This window comes from Schistocerca serialis, chromosome 3 (genome assembly GCF_023864345.2).
Source record: "Schistocerca serialis cubense isolate TAMUIC-IGC-003099 chromosome 3, iqSchSeri2.2, whole genome shotgun sequence".
Taxonomy (NCBI): domain Eukaryota; kingdom Metazoa; phylum Arthropoda; class Insecta; order Orthoptera; family Acrididae; genus Schistocerca; species Schistocerca serialis.
This window is the reverse complement of record NC_064640.1, coordinates 343,586,561-343,611,863: the sequence shown is the minus strand read 5'-3', so window position 1 is coordinate 343,611,863 and position 25,303 is coordinate 343,586,561. Positions and strand designations below refer to the sequence as shown.

The following is a 25,303-nucleotide window of genomic DNA, read 5'->3' as shown; positions in this document are numbered from 1 at the left end:
GTGAGTCGCCACAAACAAGAAACCTTGTACGGTGATGCCTGTGAATCCTTTCCAGTGCCATCATAATGCCATTAATTCCACAAATTGTTCCAAAATATGTGTTTTGAAAACCCTATCAGGAAAAACAGCAGAACAACCAAGGACATTCTCTTGCTGGGATCCATCTGTATAAACAACAATAAAACACACTCTCTCTCTCTCTCTCTCTCTCTCTCTCTCGTGTCGTGTGTGTGTGTGTGTGTGTGTGTGTGTGTGTGTGTGTGTGGAGAGAGGCAGAGGTTCTGCGATGGAGCCATGTATCTGAGGAGGGACTAGTGATCTTTCTGTATTTCTGGAATATGGTAACTGCACCAAGGATTAAAGGTGGATGTACTCTCATATGATAGCTGGTGGAGTCCACCTGTCAGGAGATCTCTGTGCTGCATGGCCAGCGGTGGAATCTTTGTCGGCATGTATGATTAAAAGGTCAGGATCAATTTTTAAATGGTGGACTGTAGTTCTTTCTCAAGCTGTGAAATCAGTTCCATGTTGAGGCCTTTGGGGAATTTTGGTGAGGCAAGGTTCAAGGTTAGGAAATCTGGCATCTTTATGTTAAGTAATTTGGGAACAGTGGGGCTGAATCACAGATGGATGAGTAAATTGAGTCAGGCGGAGTTTAACATTTCAGTTGGGCCTCAGTGCCCATAGACGACAGTTCCTGTGCTTGAGAAAAAAAACTTAGACAACGGATGAATATATCTAGTATTCTTTTTCACTGAGTCTGTATGCAACTCAATGCCTCACCTATATGGCAAGTAGCAACCTGCCGTTTCCATACCGCTGTTACAGCACTTAAATAACATTGTCTCTTCCCCCCCCCCCCCCAAAAAAAAAAACCTTACTGCTTTTTGCAATGTCTGAACATTTGATTTTAAGGTTTGGGCATCCACAGCTTAGACATATAATATACTAATTTAATTTTTTTTAAACTACTAAAATCTTCTAAAAACTTTTTGGTAGCCATATTAGCTGTTCCTTTATTACAGGCTCATACACAACCAGTTTCGTGATGATTTAGTCACATTGTCAGGTGTATACATCTATGAAAAAATGTGATATGAATTAGAAGGTATATTAATGGCAGAAGTAAGTCAATTAACCAGAAAGATAGGGCAACAAATACTCTCACAACTAACTTAACACTGGTTCATTAAAATACATGGTCTCCCAACATTTAGAACTACCCAAATTCCAATGGGTGGCAGGCACAGGCAGTGTACACGAGCACTGTGAACTGTGGGTATGGACTAGAGAGAGAGAGAGAGAGAGAGAGAGAGAGAGAGAGAGAGAGAGAGAGAGAGAGAGAGAGAGAGAGATGAAATATAGACCTCAGAGGAAAACTATACAGAATAAAACCCATGTTTCGATAGAAAAACTTAAGGACTCACCAGTGATGGAAAATCAACAGATGCCTGCAAAAGCCACATGATGGAGACATGACTGCCTGAAGCAGAAAGGCCAGGCCACCGAACAACCCAGTTGATATAATGCTACTGAAACTGCCGGCAGTAGTGTGCCCAAGACAAGCAGCCAACAACATGGCTCTTACAGCATGCCCGGTAATTGCTCTTTATTTATTTGTCATATTTCTCACTGTGGTTTTCCACCTTAATTTATTTTGTAATAATTTCCAGCCTTCGGTTGGTACATAATCGTGTTTCTTCTGTCTCCATCCTTGCATTCTCTAGAGGCACATTTAAATACTTCTTGTTGGCTACTTCTCCAAGGCATACTGTATGCTGGCAGTTTCAATAACATTACATCGGCTGTTAGGTGGCCTGGCCTTCCTACTTCAGGCATAGTCATGTCTCTATGTATCTTTTGCAGGCATCTGTTTATTTTCCATCACTGGGGAGTTGTTATATTTTTTAATCCAAATATAGCTTTATTCTGTACAGTTTTCGTCAAGGGTCTTTTTTTTTCAGAGCTATGACTATGGAGATGAAGAAGCTTGCACAGGATAGAGTAGCATGGAGAGCTGCATCAAACCAGTCTCTGGACTGAAGACCACAACAACAACAGCTATGGCTCATGTACTCTGTGCCTGCTATCCATTGAAATGTTTCTTGTAAGCATCTAATTTAGGCGGGTCTGGCAATTTGGACACCACCTGAACATTGGAAGACTGCAATTTTAATGAACCATTGTTAAATTAGTTATATGAGTATTTGTTACCCTGCCTTTCTGGTTAATTGCTTTATTTTTATCATTATTAAACCTTCTAATTCATACTATATTTTTTCATAAATGTATACACCTAAAGATGTGATTAAATTATCACAATGCCAGTTGTGTGTGATCCTGTAATAAAAGCACTGCTAACAGCTAATACAGCTGCCATAAAGTTTTTTAGAAAATTGCAAAATTATTTTAATTAAAAAAATTCCCAATGTCTTCTTCAGCATCAAATTCTTGACTGATTGATAACTTACACAGTTTTAAGTTTTTTCAAGGTAGCAGCAAGTCACACTCAGAGGGTTTTATTGACCGATTTTGCTCTATAATATTAGAAGAGGATGGTCAGAAACTCTGGAATTTACACTGTCAAACAACAAAGTGTGACAATATGGATTTTTATATTGACATTAATGAATATATTCCATTTACAATACAGTAAGTTATATTTGAAGTACAGTACTTTGCTAATTACAATGCTGGCACCACATATCAAGCTGGCAACATCCATGGTAATGTGCATCCAAAAATAATGTAGTATTCTCACCGAGAAACGTAAGGTCCTATACACATACTCATTGGTTCAAATCTACCTCACAAAAAACCAATGCATTTCAATTACTATATTAACACAAATACGGTAAACTGCTTTTGTATGTTCTGAAACCCATATTGCTACAGGAAAGAGAAATTTACATTTCAATCATCGCTTTTCTGGGCGAGTATACAGGGTGTCCCATTTATCTTTACCAACCTGAAGAACTGTTTGTCCAAATCCAAAATACAAAATGTTTCAAGCAAATGTTCTTTAGCCATCAGGGGGACATCAATCAGCACAACTGCTTTCATTGAAGCTTTGTCTTTTACAAAGATATGAACAGCAGTATGACTTTGTAAATTGCACCCTGTCTTTTTTGTTCGGCAATTCATTTCTTCTCCTAAAGACATACTCATAAATGTATCACAGCGTACCATTCACTGAAACACAACATTATTAATTACGTAACACAACACTGACATTGACGCTCCCAGTGCCCAGTGCAGGTACTCGGGGTAATGGACCACATCCACATGCTGACGGTGACAGAGGACAAATGTAAACATAAGTAGAATGCACACCCGTCATTCTGCCAATCATTGTCACTTGAAGAGTTGTGTGACTAGAATGCACACCAACAAAGAGAAGGTAGAAATGCTACTCATCTGTGAGAATTGTAAGTTAGCAGAACAGTAATTGCAATACTGTTTTCTCATGTATGGGTACATTTAGTACAGTAGTTTAGTCCTTTTAAATACTGTTGTGTAGCGTAGGCATACAGTAAAGGCTCTCCTTCCTACAAACTGCATCAACATTATGTTTCTTTTTTTATTGTTGTTGTTATTGTTGTTGTTGAAGGTAGGTGAAATGCTATGCAGGCAGCGGAACTGTACAGAGAACAATACTCCGAGAAGAACCCACCTTCCCAATGGACATTTTCTCCTCTTGTTGCAATGCTTCAGGAAACAGGAAGTTTCAACCCACGTCAACGCAATCGTTGTAGCACTCGCACAGACAAAGCTACCACAGTTACTGCTCTCACTTCCGTTGCTATGAATCCACATGTGGGTACAAAACAGCTTTAACACTATACTGGCATTCCTAAAACAGGGTGTATACGTGGCCGATGAAAAAAAATTCCCGGATTTCCCAGTTAAAAATACACTTTCTCCCGGATGAAAATACAGTTTTTCCTTGTTAAGTAACAGTATACTTTTCCTCGGAACTGTAAAAGTTATCAATCCTTTCAGTGGTTGTGGTCTTACATCGGCGTAGAATTTCCCGGCACTTTAGAAAACTAAACTCGGGGGAAAAAACGTGTGTGCAGCAACATGTACACTGCGTATTTCATATTACGAAAGTATAAATTCGAATTCCACCAAACACCGCATGTTACTTTCTGTAGAATTGAAATCGAGATTGCAATGCGCTTTTGTAAGCCGGTTGTAGCTCATGTCAAGCCATCTCGCCAGCTGATGACAGCGGATATTCAGAGCATAGGACACGTGATGTAGACAGCCAATAGCAACATCACTGTTAAGTAGTGCGAACACACAAATCGGGAAAGGTAATGGTTTAAATTAATATACATAGTGTTACTAAAAGAAAAGAAAAGCAAAGCTTTCACGTACCCTATAATATTGGCCTCTAAGATTAATAAGCTGCAAGAGAAGCTAGGCTTTCACATGTAATGTTGACCTTTTTTGCGCACGTTTCGCTTCAAGATACATCGCAGAAATGTGCCAGTAAATTTTTTAACAACGACATAAATGTCCGACCTCCTGGGCTCGAAAATATTCTAAATGGTCGTTCTCAAAGATTTGAATTTTGAATGAGAGTCAGACGCTCTGTTTTAAGAAACTCATCGGACATTGGCGCACAGAGTTCATCTTGTGTAAAAGGAAATTTACTGTACCTGAAAGTAACGCTTTTCAAACAACCATTCGGAATATTTTCCTGCGACGTTATATTCGTTTCAGCAGTTACACCAGATGACAAGCGTCGCCGTGCTTGCGCAGCTACAATGACACAGGAAGCCCATACGTTCATACATGTAAAACATTAAAAGATGTTACATTATGTCATAAAAGAAACAAGACTTCAGAGGATACTCCAAGAGCATGGGAATTTTGTAAACCCTACTAAAGTGCATAATTCGGCTTAAAGTGCACATTCGTATGTCCAGATTCAGATGTATCAGTGCAGTATTATCTCATAATTAGTTCTTTATTATGGCATAATGCCATACTTGCTAGACGATGAAAATGGGCACTTGAAATGTAGCGAACAGTTGAAACTAGGCAATAGTGTGGAATTAAACACTTCGTTTCAAATAAATTGAGTGCCTCAGCAGAAAAGATTAATTAAAGTCAAATTTCTTTAACAAACCAACAAAGATAACTTCATTGTTCTGCAAGGCGATTAACGCTTGACTGTCATAAAGGTAGAAACAAAATAAAATCTGAAACTAATAACTTATTTTAGCCTTCCGTAATTATGAGTATGTATTTTAATTCACTTGATAGCTCCCGACCACAGAAATCCGTTTTGTTTTCATTTGACGTGATAGCAATAAACGAAGAGGAAACAGCAAAATTACTTAACGTAAACACGGGTCACGTGGAGGCTACCACCTCGCCACTACAACTTAGACTGCTCTGTGCACCAGGTCCGGATCTACGATATTTCCGAACCGGGCCAATATTAGATAGTGGTGCTCCCCATCCCTCAAGCGTTTGAGGTAGGACGCCAAAAATTAAAAAAAATTGACTTTTTAAAAATATCTTCATATTGTAGCGCACGTCTTTCTGAAGTGTGATACATAAAACATATGTGATCGAGGCAACGTAAAACACGTTATTTGGTCTTAAGTGTGTCGAAGTGCAGTGCCACGCCTCTTCATACAGCATTCTTCTACGCCACGTCATTGTATTTCACTCTGTGGAATTCAAATGTGTAATATTTTGTAATGGATGTCATCAAACCTGTATTGAGGACAGTGGAAATTAAAATGCCCTATGGTGGCTTCCTGATCCCAGTCGACCGGTTTGACATCTTACCTTTTTTTTATTTTTTTTAAAAAAAACCTCACAATTAATACTGGGTGGGATTATTTGTGACTGGCAGAACAAGAACTCTTCAGAAAATTTGCAGTCTTAACTGCCTATTAGCTAATAACTTGCTGTTCTGTGCGACGTAAAATTATATATAGGATACATAAAACGAGTAAAGACAAGAGACAAGCAAGACAGTACACATTTGTTCAGTCCTTAAGTCCTAGCTTTTTTCTCCTCTCTAATCTTGCCGTAGCTTTATATGGCTTACTTTCCTTTCTGGGAAAGAATTTATTACGCCATCAAAGTTCGTCAACGTTTTGCTACATGAAAAAACGAAATGTCTTGTCTAATATCAGAAAAGCTGTTAATACAAATAGTACCCAAGACTGGTGTGGTTTCTCGATCTGACTACGTGTATTTTGTCACTGTCTGCTAGATAAAACGAAATAGGCCTGCCTAATATTGCAGCAGTTGTTACACACACCAATTAAACGAGACTGTTTTGGCACAAATGGTCATTTTTATAACACGACAGAATATAATTCAGGAAGCACCAATATCAAAAGCCCATTAGGCCTACTACAAGCAAAAAGTTTTATGTTAGGAAATAATTTCACATTTCATTCATACTCTCTAGCTTCAGAAGCATGAGATCGAAAAGTAGTAGTAAGTAATTTTTATATAAATTTGGACCCGTCATATACTTCCATAATTTGTGACAGTCTCCGTTTGTTCTCCTTCCTCGTTCTAACAAACAACTGTAACTATTTCTGCCAGTGTCAAAATTTTTCTCTGGTTAACTTCACTAACCCTGCCACACTCACTGGTTTAGTTATCCAGCATTTGTTCTCCGGTTACGAGTTGTTAAGAGCTCGTACAACGCGTATTCCACGCTACTCCCAGAATAGAACTTTAGCGGCTGCTAGCCGGGGACTGTAGTGTACCGGTCTGGCCAAAAATTTTCTGTCAAAATTTCATTTTCTTGGATACACTGAGAAGACAACACGTAATCTTAGTTGCCTGTTATTCCTGTTAGTCATTTATTTCCACTCTGGTAGCCTGAATCGACGGAATTTGCTAGTAATTATAACGCCGCTGATGATTTGCAAACCCTGTCAACCAGGAACAGTTTACAGCGATTGTCATTCACCCTTTCGGCTTTATTCACTCAGCTCGTATAGACCCGTCCCCTATTGTCTGCAGGAAAGTATTTTTCTAGATGTGATGTGGATTACCCTGGCAGAAACATCACGTACACTATGCACGCATTCAAAAATCAATTTACAATTCATTCAAAAATCAACCTAGAATTTGATCAAAAAAGTTCAAAAAACAACAGGGATGCGTTCAAAATCATATAAGTAATCGATAGACCAACGTGCACTGGATGCTAGGCGCTTTGTGAAACAAGGTCTTTTTCCTCAAGAATATGAATTTGGTCCCAAGGGAGCTGACACGGCTACACAAGTATACAAGTTTGAGGGTGTACACAGAACTAAAGGAACATCATGAAACAGAAGGTGAGCACTTCCCCAACAAGATTTTAACTTGATACTTGGGTTTACTATTATGAGCCAGAATCAAAAAGACAAGGCATGGAGTGGAAGCACACCAACTCACCTGTCAATAAAAATTCAAAACCCAAGCATCAGCAGGAAAGGTCATGTTGGTGTTTTAGGATGCTGAAGGTCCAGCTCCAGCAAAACAAGGCACGTTCTCATATTGCTGAACCAACCCAGTGAAACCATCGACAAAAATGGGCTGGAAAATACTGCCTCATCCGCCTTACAGTCCTGATTTAGCACCTAGTGATTTCTATTTGTTTGCCGCACTGACGGAGGCAGTACATGGGAAGAGGTTCCAGGACAACGAGGACATGAAAAAGTTTGTGGGAAATTTGTTCAAACATCAAGATAGAGTTTTTTGCAGCCACAATAATAAAGCTTGTAGCCCACTGCAACAAGTGCATAAATGTTCGAGAGGATTATGTTGAGAAGGAGAAAAGTATTCTTTTGTATAAATAAATTCTTGTTTCTCCAGACAATTTGTCTCTTTAATTATTGAATGCCCTCATTGATATGTCACTTATGCACTGGACAAAATTTCTTGGTGCTGCACCTAACTACCTATAAACACTTTATATGATGTTTAGTATTCCTGGTGTAATGGGATCAGAAACTGCAATGCTGATTTAAACATCATTGTAATCTTCTGAGCTCTGATTGATGTTGAAAATGTCTTCATCTGTCAATCTATGCTGTACACATAGTCACAAACTGCAACAAATTCCTCTACTGATACGATAGGACACTCAAACAATGTAAGAACTCTACCAAACATTTTACTAAATGTCAGCTCAGTTGCACTATATGAAAATGCTTAGATTACCAAAGAATTCTGCATAGCAAAAGCAATTTTCAGTCATCTTTGGAATCATCGAAATCCACACACAATGGAACACATGTAATAATGTAACAAACAAATGGAAAATCTTTTTCTTAAATTGTAAAGTTTCAGGTTTTGAATAATGCCTTTATCACTGGATTGTAGAACAATTATTGAATCTCAAGGTAAAAATACATGCTTTGTAGATTTTAATTTAATACTGGTTTGTGTGCGTGTGTGGAGAGAGAGAGAGAGAGAGAGAGAGAGAGAGAGAGAGAGAGAGAGACGAATCTGACACTTTACTTTTATCGTAAAAATCATTCATCTAAATCAAAAACCACAGTGAAAATAGTAGGCAATTTTCTTATATTTTAAAAGCATCACTGCTTTAATTTTTTTCCAGTGACAAGTAAGAGTACTGCACAGATCAATCCTAATTGCACCCTACCAACACCATAGTCCTTTCCTTACAGATTTTCCTCCTCAACATGATTGTTCCATGGTGAAGTTTTATCATGTGAATAATGGTAAAATAGGCCCACTGTTCTTGTGTTGAAGACATCTTCTGCATCATATTGTTTATGTAGTTGAAGACAACATATACTGCAACAGGCCTGCGGTCATTGTTGATCCAACTTTCTCAGCTTCACTGCAAACGTCTTTTAACACTGAACTGTTCCTTTTATTTTTCTCTTTTCTTGTTCTCAAATGTTCTCTCTCTGGCTCTAACATACTACATTTAAACATCTATCATATCTTGTTAGTTACAGTGAGTATTAGCAAAAAAAAGAAAACAAAAAGTATAAAGTATTTTTCATTTTGATGTTCCTTTGCTAGAGTTAATGTCATTGCTTTTATGATACAAAAATCACCACCATCTCCTGCTTCCAACAAAATGGTAGCTGATTCCCATACAAGAGAAAGAACAGAGGAGCAACAGTCTTCTTAATTTCTGCTCATGTAGAAGATGACACTTTCTAATATTTGTTAATGAAATTGTTAGCATAACATCATGTATGTTTCAATTTTCTATAACTAAAATCAAACCTGTAATGTCATGATCTGTTAATTCCATAGAAATTTAATTTCTTTTACAGGAGGTGAACACTGGCAAAACCAAGTGTCACAGGTAATTTACATCCATTAGAGACATTTTACCATCTAAAATTTCTATATCGTCTGTGACAGAGTTGTGTTTTCTAGAGGATGCGTGATTTGGAAGAGGAGGGGGGAAAAAAAAAAAAAAACTAACCCTCAGCTACAGCCATCCAGAATTTGTCTTCTACTTTTACAGCACACCACACAATTTAGAACTTGTGTAAAATCTGATGTTTTAGCAAACTACAACAGACCAGTATTCCAATACAAAAGGATATTTATAAAACTATTCCATTTTCAAAAGTAAACATTTCCTGTTACAAAACTTTAAGGAAACCATGGAAAACCTAATTCTGGATGGCAAGACAACAATTTGAAGTCCTGAATACGAGTGTCTCACTCAGTAAAATCTAATAAAATATTGTGTGTGTTCATTTCTGAGACTCCGATTCATGATAATAACTCCTCTAATTATAAAAATGGTATGAATTACTAGTCAAACAGACATACCAATCAGTTACCATTAATATGAACAACTCTAATATGGCAGATGTGTTAAGCTGTGGACTACTACTAATAGCAAGAGTTCAGGAAAGGTAAAAACTGTAGCAATTATAAAAAAATCTCTCAGTACAGTGACGAGAAATACATTTAACATACCTGTGTACCTTGTTCCAATTGACAATTCCTGGCTTAATAATATCGTAGAGCTGGAAGATGACAAGACCGTCAGCCAAGTCAGAGTAGAGCCAATTGACATATGGTTGCACACCCATTGAGTTCATCCAGTTCCTGTAAGCTGGTGAAAACACATTATTCTATGAACATTTGTATTCAAGAGCATGACGTGAAAGAAGATAATGTAAGTGTTATTTATATTAATGAAAAATTACACTGAATACCACACAATTTAATTTAACTGCTATTTGACTAAATATACATGGTACAAGAGCCATCCTAGAAGTACCAGACTTAACAAAGAAAACACCAAAATTTGGACGGCCACGTGGCACTACTGAGACATAAGGCCATCGTGTTCAGCTTTTGGCTCTAGCGCATCATAGGGCATCTGCAATAGCAATTTGAGCATTAATTGGCACAATAGAAGCCCAGTTGAGGGCCTGAAACCAACCTGTCTGCGTGCTAGACACAATAGACCTACACTTTGAGTTACGGTCTGGGGTGCGATTTCATATGACTGGAGGAGCACTCTCGTGGTTATGCAAATTTATGCATCAATCTAATGATTTGACATGTTGTGCTGCCATTCATTGACAGCATTCCAGTGTGTGTTTTCCAACAAGATAATGCTCATCCACATAATGCTGTAGCAATCCAACATGCTCTACAGACTGTCAACATGTTGCCTTGGCCTGCTCGATCACCAGTTTGGTCTCCAAACGAGCATGTAAGGGACTTCAGATGACACCTCCAGCATCATACACAAACAACATTAACCGTCCATGTATTGACAAGTGCATCAGGCATGGAATTCCATCCACACACTGACATCCGACACCTCTACAACACAATGCATGCAAGTTTGCATGCTCGTATTCAAACATTCTGGTGGTTACACCAGTTATTAATGTTTCAGCGTTTCCCATTTGCAATAGCTTATCTCATGCACACATTAATCTGCAATCTTGCAATGTTACCCACTTAAATACATTACCAAGACACCTGTATTCCCAAAATTTCATTACTCTACATTAATTATTCTTTGATGTTAGATTTTTTTTCTCTGTCAGTGTATACTGGAAGTCAACAATAATGCATGGGGTAGGGGGTGGCATGTACAACTGTATTATGTATTATCAATGGCAGTTGGCAGTTTCAGATCCACTTGAAAATGGCCAAATGTAAAGGCTAGAACTAGTTATGGCCTTAATAAATTTCTTATTAGTAATGGGAGTTGTTTTTCATGAAAGTTAGAACACTCAAAGCTAAGAAATATTTATTAATACATTCATGCTCAAACTTAATAGAATCCAAGATATGGGAGATTTAGCAATTTCAATTGGTTGCCAGTATACATAAAGAAAAAACCGACTGCAATAATGGTGTGCAAGTAAGAAGGCAGATGCATGACGCAGTTGGTGCAGAGGGGTGGAGCGTATCTGGTGACAGTACCAGTGTGTTCTCTCTTTGTTCCATGACACACTCCGGCCATCAACTAGCCTGGTAACTGGTTGGCTGGCAACACTGGAGAGTGTAATGGATCTGGGAGATGTGTTATTTTCTACCGGATTTGTCGATACCAAATTGTAAATGTTTTCTTATATTTTTTGTCACAATTTTTTTATTGTAATTTACCTTATTATATCCTAATTTACTTATATTTTTGAGAGTGACAGCATATTGATTACTATTAGTAAATGTGACGAAGGATATCAAAGAGACTGATTACAAGTGGAAGCTTGTGTGTTGTGTAAAATGTCTGACGCTGGAGTCGTCTTTGGCTGTAGTCAGTTGGCAGTGAACTCTTTGTGTGTGTAGACGGTAGAACAGTGTGCAGGTCACCATCATAATAATTTGGAAGTGAACAGAAAAAATGAATTATGTTACTACTTTTTTTATATAAACTTTAAGACGAAACCACATTCGAAGAAATGGTATTTGAAGCACCAAAAATGAGGCAAACACATTGAACCAGGTCATTTCTGCAGCCGACGAAACTGCATTGTGGAATCATACTTCCACTAGACAACTGAAGCCAAGACAAATATCGCCTTGTAAACATGTTACAGAAAAGGTACGGTCACGAAATATGCCAAATTTAAGTAAATAAAAAAATAGTGAGCATATTTCAACTGGGGGCTCGTCCGGGATATTATGTTCACGATATCTTCAACAGTGCTACAAGGAAGAAAATTTTTGTGTGTTAATAGCAGTTTTTTCAGAATGTGTGTTACAGTATTTGTGTTCATCGGGAAGTAAAAGTTTTGGAGAAGAAATGTTTCAGCAAAAATATAATTTTAGACAGAAGAAGTAATTTCAAGAATTTTGGTCAACAATCACATGGATGGAGAACGTGGATTTGCAACAGTAGAAGAGTGTTCCAGATAAGTCACGAAACCCTCGTATTTTGTTAAAACAATCTTTTTACCTTGTTTTGTATTGTTGTGTAATTTTTTTTCTCTTCACAATGACTTATGAGATTTTCGAGAGTATTGTGCCTAACGTAGAAAGTAGTAATTTAATAGACTTCGAAAATGTCAAATGAAACAGAAAGAACCGATCAATTTGATTTAAAAAGTTTTCTTGTAAATTTCACGAAAGAAATTAAACAATCAGTTGACGACAATAAGACTTACTGGGATGAAAAAATTAATAATATTTGTTGCAAGTCCAAGCAGTCAATACCCAAATGGGTGATCTTTCGAACAGAGTTGGCAGTGTTGAGGAAAAAATTGAATCTGTGGAAGCAAAAGTAAATGAAATTGATGCTAAATTGAGCGATGAAATTAATACTGTAAAAAACACTGGCAGATAGGGAAAGAAATTTAATTGATTTTAATGAGATAAAAGGGGAAATTAAAAATTTGGATGAGAACACAAAAGTTTTAGTAAAAAATGTACAACAAGAAACTGACAATCGTTTGGTTACTCTAGAAAAAAAAAAGAGTGCAATGATTTAGAAAACAAAAAATCTGTCAAAGAACTTAGCGAAAAAATTGAAAGTTTTGTCATTGAATTTCAAAGCAAAAATCACAATGTTAACACATGCAATCTTGTATCCAACATTCCAGTGAAGCACTTTTCGGTAGATGGACCCTTACATCCCGTTGATTTTATACAGTATTGTAAGGATTATTTTTTACCTCACTCACCAGATGATATGAAAATTAAATTTGTGAAAAAATTCTTGGAAGGGGAAGCTTTGACTTGGGCAAACCAGATTGTAACTGCGGGGATGACCTTTTCAGAATTTGAATCAACATTTCTGGAAAATTTTTGGGATGATCTTAAACAAACTAGAATCAAAAGTGAATTTTTGAATGGGAGAAATTATAGAGAATCAGATGGGAGCATGAAACAATTTTGCAAAAGTGAACTTCAAAAACTTATTCATTTAACAAAACCTTTGGATGACTTGATCAAAATTGATACCTTAAAGAGAAGATTGCCATCAGCAATGCAGTTGAGTTTAGTTCATTGTCCTGATAGTAATGTTGAGCAGTTTCTCAATTATATTGAAAAGTTGGATAGGGTAACAACAAGAACACACAGTGGATTTACTCTGAAAGGTAATGGTCAAAATTGGGGAAATGATAACTTTCAAAAAAGGGAACAAAACAATTATCATGGTGTCAGTCAAAATTCAGGGGGATATAACAATTTTCAAAAGAAGGACCATAATTTTCATCCAAAACAAGAACAACATTTTTGCGGAAATAATCAACAAATCAGAGAACACTTTTGGGATCAAAATCACAGAAATTTTGCTAGAGATCAGTACAATAGAAACTACCAACAATCAGGTAATGTTTGGCATAGGAATGGGAGCAGATTGTTGATCAGAGACATTCGCAAAACCACAATCAGCAGTTCAAACAGGAACCAGCTGTAATTCAGGAAATAAAAAATGAGTAGACACCCCCTTGAAGGTCTGCAAGGTTGAGGCAGAAGGTGAGCATGATGAAAGGACCAATGGATGTGACTATCATAAACCCAAACATGACAGTTCCAAACCTAAGCTCTCACATGAGGTTATTAGTTGTTACTTATTGAAAAAATTTCAAGAGGAAAATAATGATGATATTGATAAAGATAAAATTTTCAGTAAACAAAAACATACAGTAGATAAAAGTAATTGTGATTCATTTAATTTGACAGTTTTACACTTGGGCAGAAAAGAACAACACTGTCAGATGATGTAATTTGTAGTAGTTCAGAGACGTGTGTGAATGAAAGAGAGAATGCATGCTGTGGATATGAAAATATTGGTGAAAGGGATCTGGTAACTTTAGAAAGGGGAAATAATATTTTAGGGGATAATTTGAATATGTATGACCTGAATATGTATAATGATAATGATGTTGATGATAAAGTTGATAATGATGGTAATGGTATTGATGATTATCTTGAGGAAAGGTGTTTCATTAGTTTAAATAGGGAGTTGGGTATACACATGGTTGAAAATGGATTAAATAGTGAGAATATTATAGAAATTCCCAGGGATGTTACCAGGATGAATAAGGCTCACAAGCTGGGTGTATGTGAAAGTGTGAATTTTTATGTTGTTGGTAAAGAATCTGACTACACAAATAATGACGACACATGTATAACTTCTAGCCTAAGTGAAACTTTTACAGATACTAATGACACACACACACATTTCTTATGAATCTAGGGCTGAATAGTGAAACTATTTCTTTTGACAAGAACTTTAGAAAGATGTTTATTAATGTATGTGAAACTGTATGTCCTGAGTGGTGGAAAAAGATGAGATATTTTATTTTTGAAAAGCTGAAGGATAAGTACTTCAACAGTATACAATGTGATTTGGATGAAAATTCTTGGCTATTTGAGATAATAGAGAGTACTAATGACAATTTTGTATCTTGTGCAAATTTTATAACTGTGACAAATAATACATATAATGGTATACCATATGATTCTGATAAGTATAGGTTTGGGGAAATTTAAAGTGATTTATTACATGAGGATACAGGTTCTGAGAAAAGTAATCAATTTTGCAGTCCTTACATAAAAGTTCAAATTGGCTCATGGATTGGTAAATGTTTAATTGATACAGGAAGTGAGATCTCGGGAATATCTGAAAGGTTAAGCAAGAGATTGAAAGTGGGGAAAGATTTTGTTGAAATGCCAGTTGTTGGGGTAAAGATAAAAGGTGCTACTGGGAAGAGCAGTAAATTGGTAAAAAGCCAGGCTTTAGTGACATTTTTATTTGAAGGCAAGTTGTTCACACATGGATGTTTTGTAATTCAGGAATTTAATGAAGATTTTCTTTTGGGTATGAATTGGATAGTAAAAGTAAATACAGCATTTGATTGGATTGGAAGAAAACTTTTGATAGAAACTAGTGAAAGGGAATACCTTCAGACAAATTTTGTGAACACACTTGGTGATCAGAGTAATGGAAATTTTGACAGTATCAATTTACTAAAAGAAAATAGTTTGGAGAATATTGAAATTCATAGATCTGATACTGATGAAGTTGAATTTGGGAATTTAGTAAATCTGAAAATTTCAGAAACACAAAATTTATCTGGGGAGCAAAAAACAACAGTTAGAAAATCTGCTGTGGGAATACAGTGATGTTTTCAGTGACATACCTGGTAGGGTAAAGGGTTATCAGTGTGAGCTTCAGGTAAAACATCATGAACCATTTTTCATAAAACCATACAGTATTGCAATATCAAAAAGACTTGCTGTTGAGAAAGAGCTGAAAAAGATGGAAGGATGTAATATAATAGAAAGGAGTATCAGTGCATATAATAATCCTCTAGTAGTAGTTTCGAAAAAAGATGGTGGAGTAAGATTGGTTTTGGACTCTAGACACTTAAACAAAATTTTGTTCAGACAGACAGACCATTCCAAAAATATTGATGAGTTACTCTATAAATTTACAGATATAAAATATATGTCAAGTTTGGCTCTAACTTCGGGTTTTTATCAGGTACCACTTTCGGTTTATTCTAGAAAATATACTGCTTTCTTGTACAATGGTAAGAGTTACCAATATTGTGTTGTGCCATTTGGGTTATATTCTTCTGTTTCCGAATTTATAAGAGCTTTGGATCATGTACTGGGGCAAGAACTTTCATCTAAACTGATAATTTATGTAGATGACATTTTGGTTACAGGGCGAAATTGGGAGGAACATTTTTCGATTTTGAAGTCAGTTTGTGAAAAAACTTAGAAAAGGGGGAATGACATTGAAATTAGAGAAATGTAAATTTGCAGTTTCTGAATTAAAATTTTTGGGTCATATCAAGCACATAAAAGGTTCTGAGAATGTAGTAGCTGATTCACTTTGAAGGTTACCAATTGGGGGACAAAAGGAGATTTTTGAACAAGAGAAGGAAAAGCAATTTAAAATTAGATACTTGAAAGGGGTGGAAAATGAGAAAACAATTAGAGCTATGTGTAACAAAATTAGAAAAAAATCAAAATTTAGATCAAAGTTGGAAATTAATCAAAGAATGTTTAGGCAAGAAGGGGTATGAGAAACTTGATAAATTTTACAAATTACATAAGGGGATTTTATTTCGGAGAACAGATGTAGATTCTGATAATTGGAAACTGTGTTGGGCAGAGGCAGATGCTGAAAAGCTGATCATTTACATACATGAAAGTTTTGGTCATTGTGAGATACAGAAATGCATTCAAAAGATACAAGAAAACGTTTATTTTTACAATATTGGAAAGAAGGTAAGAAAAGAATTGGCAACCTGTGACAAATGTCAGAGAGTTAAAGTGAGCAATCAAAGATGTGGTGGAGAGATGCAAAACATTATTCCGGAAAAACCTTTAGATCTTATCGCTGTGGACTTATATGGAATGTTACCAAAGAGTGAAGGTGGTCGCTGTTACATATTTGTTATGGTAGATGTATTTTGAAAATTAATTAAACTATATCCAGTGAAAAAAGCTACTAGCCATGAAATTATAATAAAAATTGAAAGAGATTATTTCGCACAGGTGGGTAAACCAAAAGCTATATTATGAGATAGTGGTTCACAGTTCACCTCTAAAATTTGGAAAAAGTTTATTGAAAGATCAAAATTGAAGCATATACTTATATCTGTTTATTCTCCATCCACCAATCCTGCAGAAAGATATATGAGGGAAACTGGGAGACTTTTTAGAACCTATTGTAGCCATAAACATCCAACCTGGTTTGAACACATTCGAAATTTTGAAGATATTATGAATAGCCTACAACATAGTTCCACAGGATTTTCACCATATGAGATTATGTTTAATATTAGACCTCCAAATCTTATATCAGAACTTATTGAATTTCCTAAATGTACACCTTTAACTATGCAAGAGAGAGAAGATATTGTCAGGGAAACTATGAGGAAACAAGGGGAAAAGAGGAATAAAAGACATAACAAAAGGGTAAAATTAACCACTTTCAAAATTGGGGATCTTGTTCTGGTCAAATCTCATGAAAAATAAAAAATGTTAACTTCAGAAATTAAAAAATTCTTTGATATCTATATTGGGCCTTTTGAAGTCATAGAAAATCCACACCCTAATGCTTATCGTTTGGTATACCCTAAGTCAAAGAAATTATTTGGTCTGAGGAATGTTGTCTCTTTGAAACTATATAAACAGAAATCATACTTTCAAAAATTTAAATAACCTATTATCATCTAAAACAAAAGTCCTCCACTGGAATATGCTTGCTGGAACAAGTATGTATATTTGCATGTATAAACTAATAATTTGAAGTCACACGTTAATTGAAACTGTTGAAAAAACACTGTTGTAACAAAGAATGAGAGAAAGATTTAATTTTACTTTTTTACAAAAAAAAGTCTCCATAGTGAGCACTTATGAATTTTTTCTAATTTTTGGAAACTAAGTCTTCCCTGTGGGTGAAGGCATGCATGTGAGGACATGCATGCAAAGGTACAAGTTTCAAAATCAATTTTAGATAAAGCCTCATGATATATGAGCAATTTATTATTCTTTATACTGATGTTGTGGGGAGCGAAAGTACTTTTCACAAGAATGTGACTTGTAGTAATATTGTAGTAGAGAGGCAAGTGTAAATAAATAATTGCAAAAAAATACAAAATAAAAAAAAACATGAGTAAAAAAGAAAATAATAAGCAAAAAAATATATACAAAACAAAAGAAAAACATGAGTAAGGAAAAAAAATTCAAAAAGAAAATCAGAATTAAAAATATATAAAAGGCAAATATATAGAAAAAAACCACTACTCTATATATGTCCAGTATCATTTTTTATTGTACAATATGTAAGCAAAATTAAATTAACATTAATATGAAAAAAAAATTTAATTATGAGAACCAGTTGGGACAGTGTGACCAAAGAAGTGGTTGTAGATATCTTATTCTAGCAAATGAGTTTTACCTTACTATTATTTTCAATCTGTATGCTGTATGTTAGAATATTTCTCATGTATGTATATTTATCATGTTAAATAATTTCTTTACTTGAATTTTTTGTGTATGAGATTGATGGGGAAGGATCATTGCAACAACAGCCAGTAACAAGTCCACAGATTCAAAGAGTCCAAATTTGGAAGAGGTTATCAGACTGCATCATTAATGTACTAATTGTGTAATACAGATCCATTACTGAGTGTGGTCGGGATTTTGTTGTATATGTTCATAACAACAAAAGCCATGGGGAGCATTTGTAATGGATCTGGGAGATGTGCTATTTTCTACCGGATTTGTCGATACCAAATTGTAAATGTTTTCTTATATTTTTTGTCAAAATTTTTTTATTGTAATTTGCCTTATTATATGCTAATTTACTTATATTTTTGAGAGTGACAGCATATTGATTACTATTAGTAAATGTGACGAAGAATATCAAAGAGACTGATCACAAGTGGAAGCTTGTGTGTTGTGTAAAATGTCTTTGACGCTGGAGTCTTCTTTGGCTGTAGTCAGTCGGCAGTGAACTCTTTGTGGGTGTTGACGGTAGAACAGTGTGCAGGTCGCCATCATAATAATTTGGAAGCGAAATGAATTATGTTACTACTTTTTTATATAAACTTTAAGAAGAAACCACATTCAAATAAATGGTATTTGAAGCACCAAAAATGAGGCAAACGCATTGAACCAGGTCATTTCTGCAGCCGACGAAACTGCATTGTGGAATCATACTTCCACTAGACAACTGAAGCCAAGACAAATATTGCCTTGTAAACATTTCACGGATAAGGTACTGTCACAAAATATGCCAAATTTAAGTAAATAAAAAAATAGTGAGCATATTTCAAGAGGAAGCACTATATTGGGCTACTGTTTCTGCTTCTGGCTGTCCCAAATAAATTCACACACTCTGAAAACTGTATCAGTTGCTACTTAATGTAACACTTGTCATGTTTCTGTAATTAACATTACAGTGGATAAGTACCTTCACCATACCTAAACTAACATGTAAATTTACACTAACTGTTCCTCATTCTTGTACACCAAAGCACACACTACAGACATCCCAAATGACATTCTGGCAACTATAACTAGGACAATGGCCACAAGGTATGAGGTCTACATTCAGATAACAGTCAGTTGCTTGTGTATGCAGTTTCATGTCACTTGTTTTACAATACTTTTTACTGTTTTGGAAGAGAATGGAAGCTGTCACAAAATTTATAAATTTATTTTACATGAAAAATATTTTTTTGTGAACAATGATGTAAGTGATTAGCATATGTGCCCATCAACTTTGACAACATGTTTGATCATTTGTATAGACTGCCTTTATATTTTATGCATTTCTTCTCACAAAGTAAATTATTCTTTTTTTAAGAAATACAAAAGGTGACCAAAAATGTTACACAATTATTACTGTGATATCTATCTCTCTATCTATCTGACTAGAAGCTATTTTTCACAAATTATGTAGAATGCAATTGCAAATTAATAGAAGAGTAAAAAATATTAATACAAGTCCCACTAACAATGCTTTTCAGATACAAAAAGTATTAGCCCACATGTACCAAAGTAGTCAAAACTGTCACACACTTCTCTAAATGCTGCAAGAATTGTAGCATGTAGCTGAAGCTATAAAGATCTGTAGCCTTGTAAGTAAGTACTAGTCAGATTCAATGTGTCACACTGTGCTACTGTATGTATGGTACATGTCTAAACATCTACAAAGAATCATGTCTTGACACATACAAACAAAGTCTGTTTTCACCATATACCAAGCGGAAAATGGCTATCATTTAGTGTGCTTGGTTAGGGGGGTTCTATGAACAAAGTATATGAGTGCCTGTGTGTGTGTGTGTGTGTGTGTGTGTGTGTGTGAGAGAGAGAGAGAGAGAGAGAGAGAGAGAGAGAGAGAGAGAGAGACTGACTCAGGGTACAAGTTCTGGGATAGACCTAGGTATTTGAAGATGAACTGGTGATCTTGTTGTGTTTATGGAATAGGGTAAAAGCAGCAAGGATTGTAGGTGGTTGTGCTTGTGTCTGACAGCTGGTGGAGTCCTTCCATCAGGAAAACCCTGTGGTTCAGAGCCACAGTGCTGGACACATTTGTTCATGTTATCATCTTCATCTTCCCTACAAAATCAGAATGTATTTTGTAAGAATACCAGAAAAAATGGAACAAAAAACCATGGAATTTGCACCAAGTAACTTACACTGAGCAATTTCTAAGTTGTTCACTAGTACATTTATTTTATGTTAAACAATATATACAGGTTTTCCTCTCAGTTGCTATTCTTGCCAATGAGGAAAACAATTACAGAAGTGTAACTTGAATCCACTCTCATTGCTAGTTACCTAATTTCATAGGCATATATACCGATCACTTTTCACAATAAAATTTACTCCTGTAAAATAACAATTGATCAGTTTTGCACTTTCACACTCCTGCAAAATAGTACAGAAATATTGCAAAAAGTGTGACTCAGAATCACATGCACAGACAATTGACTAATTCCAATGCAGGCTTTGTGCCACTTGGCCACTGAACCAGTTAGAGATAGCTTTCCTCCTCATGTATGCCTCCAACTGACCTAAATCACTGACCTAGTTTTTTTAGTTATCTGGTTACAGGTAACGTATGTATGAGAACAATTTCCTTATTTTTAAGTGTTTGAACGGTTACATGTAATCTGAAATGGATCCTGCTTTATTACCTTAGACCTAGATTCAAAAAAGAAACACACAGTGACCAAAACATTTCAACAGAACTTACTTTCCAATGGCCCTGCAATCAATGCGATGAATTGTGTCGACACCAGTGGTTCACATTGTCTGGCTGTTGACACTAAAGGTGCATTTTTGTGTGCAGAACTTTTTTTTTTTTAAAAAAAGGAGAAAGCAACTTGAAATAACATGTTCTCTGTAAAACAGTAGCCATACTGTCAGAACAATAAATACATGTCCACACACGCCCTTATCCACACACATGGTCCCGGTTGCACACATGACGACGACGACGACGACGACGACATCCTGCTAGCCCTATCCTGAGGAAAATGTCAGGGAATGTGACAAACAGGCCAATTAAATCCCCTTACTTAGACCCATTCACGTAAACAGTAATCAAACCAGGCTGGTCCACCTGGCGATGTAAAATCTCGTTAAATTTAATTAAAAAAAAATAATCTGCAGTAGAATTCTTCCTGTCAGCAGTCAATTTGAAAAGTAACCTGGGCCCCTTTAGCTTCCAGGTGGCTCCCTTATTCCATCCCTGGCTCTGGACCTCAAAATGCCCCCACCTGCAGTAATTCACAGCTCTCCATCACATGGATCCTTAACGGCCTAGTTGCCTATGGACGGTGACTGAACAGCCATTGCAGTGGTGGCTGTGCAACCAAGATAGAAGCTAGCAATTTCGGAATGGACAAAGCCTTGTAAGCTTCGTGTACCACAATGCAAAGATGTCAAATATACAGCAGATGCTCAGCAACCTCTGCACACAGGCTAGCAACTAGACTCGTGTATTAAGTCCAGGCCTTGCTGATAAATAAACCTGGCCTAGCACAATGTCCCTATACAGTTTGTGCAGGCATGACCTGTTGACTCTCAAGATCTACGACTGAGATATTTAAGAACATTTACAGCCTTGAGAAATACCAGTTTTAGTTCATAAGGCTTAGCAGCCACATTAGCTGCTCATCAAAGGTGAGGCCCAGGTATTTCACCTTTTCCTTAGGAGTGAGAACAGCATCCCCAGTTTTTAAAATGGGTACTTTAAAAAAAAGAGAGGGCACAATTAAAATCAATGCAAACAGTTTTCTCCAAAGAGAATTTAAAACCTGTGGTGTTTACCCATTCCTCCAACCACCTGATTGCCAAATGCAATTGCTGAGTAGCCGTTGCAAGGTTGGAGGATGCACAGAAGACTGAGAAATTATCCACAAACAAGAAACAGTACCAGACGTCATACTGCAGATTTAATACTGTTGATTGCAATGGCACATACCCTGACAATCTGAACATTCCCCTGACGGACTTCATTCTCCTGCTTAAAATAGACAGGACACTCCCAACCTTGTATCTAAAATACCTGACAGAGGAAGGACTGTATGAAAGTGGGTAGATATCCATTGAACCCCCCACTGATAATAGAACTAAAACAACATACACTGATCAGCCAGAACATTACGGCCACCAACCTACTATCGATACAAGCCTGTCCACATGATAGCAGGAATGACTGCTAGTCAGACAGATGCATAGTTCATGTATCATCAATGAGTGTGCTGTCTGTGTGTAGAATGGGGAAGGTGCGCAATCTGAGTTTGACTGAGGTCAGATGATGGCCCAGAGCGTCAGCACAAGCATTTCGGAAACTGCAGGACTTGTCAGGTGCTTGACGAGAACTGTGGTGTCTTCAACATGTGGCAAAACCAAGATTAAATCATGTTCAGAAATCATGGGGTTGGGTGGCCACCTCTCATTACCGATGTCGGACATTGTAGGCAGGGCACACTGGTAAAACAGGATAAGTGGCAAGCTGTAGTGGAACTACGAGGGTTGTTTTTTAAGTAAGGGCCATTTTTATTTTTTTAAAAAGATACAAATACTTTTGTAAAAAAACTTATTTTCTGATTCTACACACTTTTACCTATTTTTCTACATAGTTGCCTTGTTTATTTAAGCACTTGTCATACCGTACAACTAAGTTTTTAATTCCCTCTTCAAAATATTCGGCCACCTGCTCCGACAGCCAAGACTTCACGGCCGTTTTCACTTCATCGTCGTCATTGAAGCGCTGCCCGCCAAGATGGTGTTTCAGGTACCGGAAAAGGTGAAAATCGCTAGGAGCAAGGTCGGGGCTGTATGGTGCATGGTCCAAAACTTCCCAGAAGAATCAATCAAATCCCGAGTCTTTTGAGAGGTGTGAAGCCTAGCGTTATCGTGCAGGAGCAAAACTCCTTTTGTCAGCATGCCGCGCCTTTTGTTTTGAACTGCTCTGCGGAGCTTCTTTAGAGTTGCACAGTAGGCATCTGAGTTGATTGTCGTTCCTCGTGGCATAAAGTCCACTAGCAAAACACTGCGCCAGTCCCAGAACACAGTTGCCATAATCTTGCGCTTTGACAGCGTCTGTTTGGCTTTGACCTTGACAGGTGAGGTTGTGTGTCGCCATTCCATCGATTGTCGCTTGCTTTTGGGAGTGATATGGGATACCCGTGTTTCATCTCCAGTGACAATTTGACTCAACATGTCATCCCCTTCTTCCTTGTAATGAATCAAAAAGTCCAATGAAGTGGCAAATCTCTTCCCTTTGTGGTCCTCTGTGAGGAGTCTGGGTACCCACTGAGAACACAGTTTCTTAAAGTTTAGGTTTTCAGACACAATTTTGTACAAAACCGATCTTGAAACGTGTGGAAATTCCAAAGAAAGAGTGGAAATTGTGAATCTTCTGTCCTCACGAATCTTTGTTTCGACTGCAGCCACCAAATCATCAGTGATCACAGAGGGCCGGGCTGAGAGCTCTTTGTCATGGGCGTTTTGACGGCCATTTTTAAACACTCTAACCCATTGACGCACTTTACCTTCACTCATTGCATTCAAGCCATAAACTTCTGTTAACTGACGATGAATTTCTGCAGCTGATAGGCTTCTCGCGGTCAAGAAACGTATCACTGGCCGTATCTCACACGCGGCGGGCGATTCAATAATCGTAAACATTATAAAGTAGCACAGCGATGCGTACATGTCAGCTACAGAGCTGCAACTTGCATCAGTGTGAACGGGAAGGATGCCAGCAAGTGGCGCGGTGGCTTGTTGCGGCGTCCACGCGGACTACGGGACTATACACGCGAACGGCCCTTACTTAAAAAACAACCCTCGTAATATCAAGTTTAATGCTGGGCGGAGTATAAGGGTGTGTGAACACAGTGAACCGAACACTCCTAACAATGGGCCTCCGCAGCCGACGGACCCATGTGTGCACCAACCTGAACACCCCATCAGCTCCTATTACTGAAAGGGGCATGTGACCATTGGCATGGGACAGTCTGAATCCATCGTCTTCCAGAGCAACAGTTCCTTGACATCTGTACTGCTGGGCAGTGACAAGTTGGTGGCAGCTCCATTATGCTCTTGGGAACATTCATTCATGTGGGCATCCATGGGTCCAATGAAGCTCGTGCAAGGTACAATGATGGCCATTGAGTATCATACACTGGTTTAAGGCCACATACACCCCTTGATGATGATCATGTTTCCCAACAACAGTGGCATTTTTGAACAAGATAATGTGCCATGTCACAAGGCCAGGAGTGTGACTTAGTGGTTTGAGGAACACTGTGGTGAGTTCCAATTTATGTTCTGGCTCCCCAACTCACCAGATCTGAACCCAATCTAACATATCTAGGATGTGATTGAACGTGGCATCGCAGCTCATCACCCCCTCCCCAGAATATACGGCAATTAGGTGACTTGTATGCAGATGTGGTGCCCACTCCCTCCAGTGACCTATTACTGCCTTACTGCTTCCATGCCATGATGTGTCGCTACTGTTATCTGTACCAAAGGTGGACGTACTGGCTATTAATAGGTGGTCATAATGTTCTGCCTGATCAGTGTAGTATCCTAGGCCTTTCCCAATTCAAAGAAGACATCAAACAAGGTGTTTCTTATTAAGAAAAGCAGTCAGGTTACCGAATGTTGAGTGATACATCCTCAATGCACACTGGCAGCGACTTAGTAAGGACCTGGTTTCCAGAACCCACAATAGGCACCAGTTGACCATATGCTCCAATGTCTTTACACAGCTTATCAGACTAATGCTACAGTTAGTCTGATCCATTTTTAAAACTGTGATCAAAATAAATTCTTTCCACCAGTTGGGGAAGTCTCCTGTCAT

General features: G+C 37.2%; 1 protein-coding gene across 2 annotated transcripts in view; it reads right to left on the bottom strand.

The window, feature by feature from the left end:
• Nucleotides 1–25,303, bottom strand: part of LOC126470153 (plastin-2) — a 237,643-nt gene that overhangs the window by 48,387 nt on the left and 163,953 nt on the right. For both annotated transcript variants that reach the window (XM_050097772.1, XM_050097771.1), the window contains exon 8: nt 9,952–10,090. In XM_050097772.1, the coding sequence (XP_049953729.1) occupies nt 9,952–10,090 (139 nt within the window). The remainder of the gene's footprint in view (nt 1–9,951; nt 10,091–25,303) is intronic.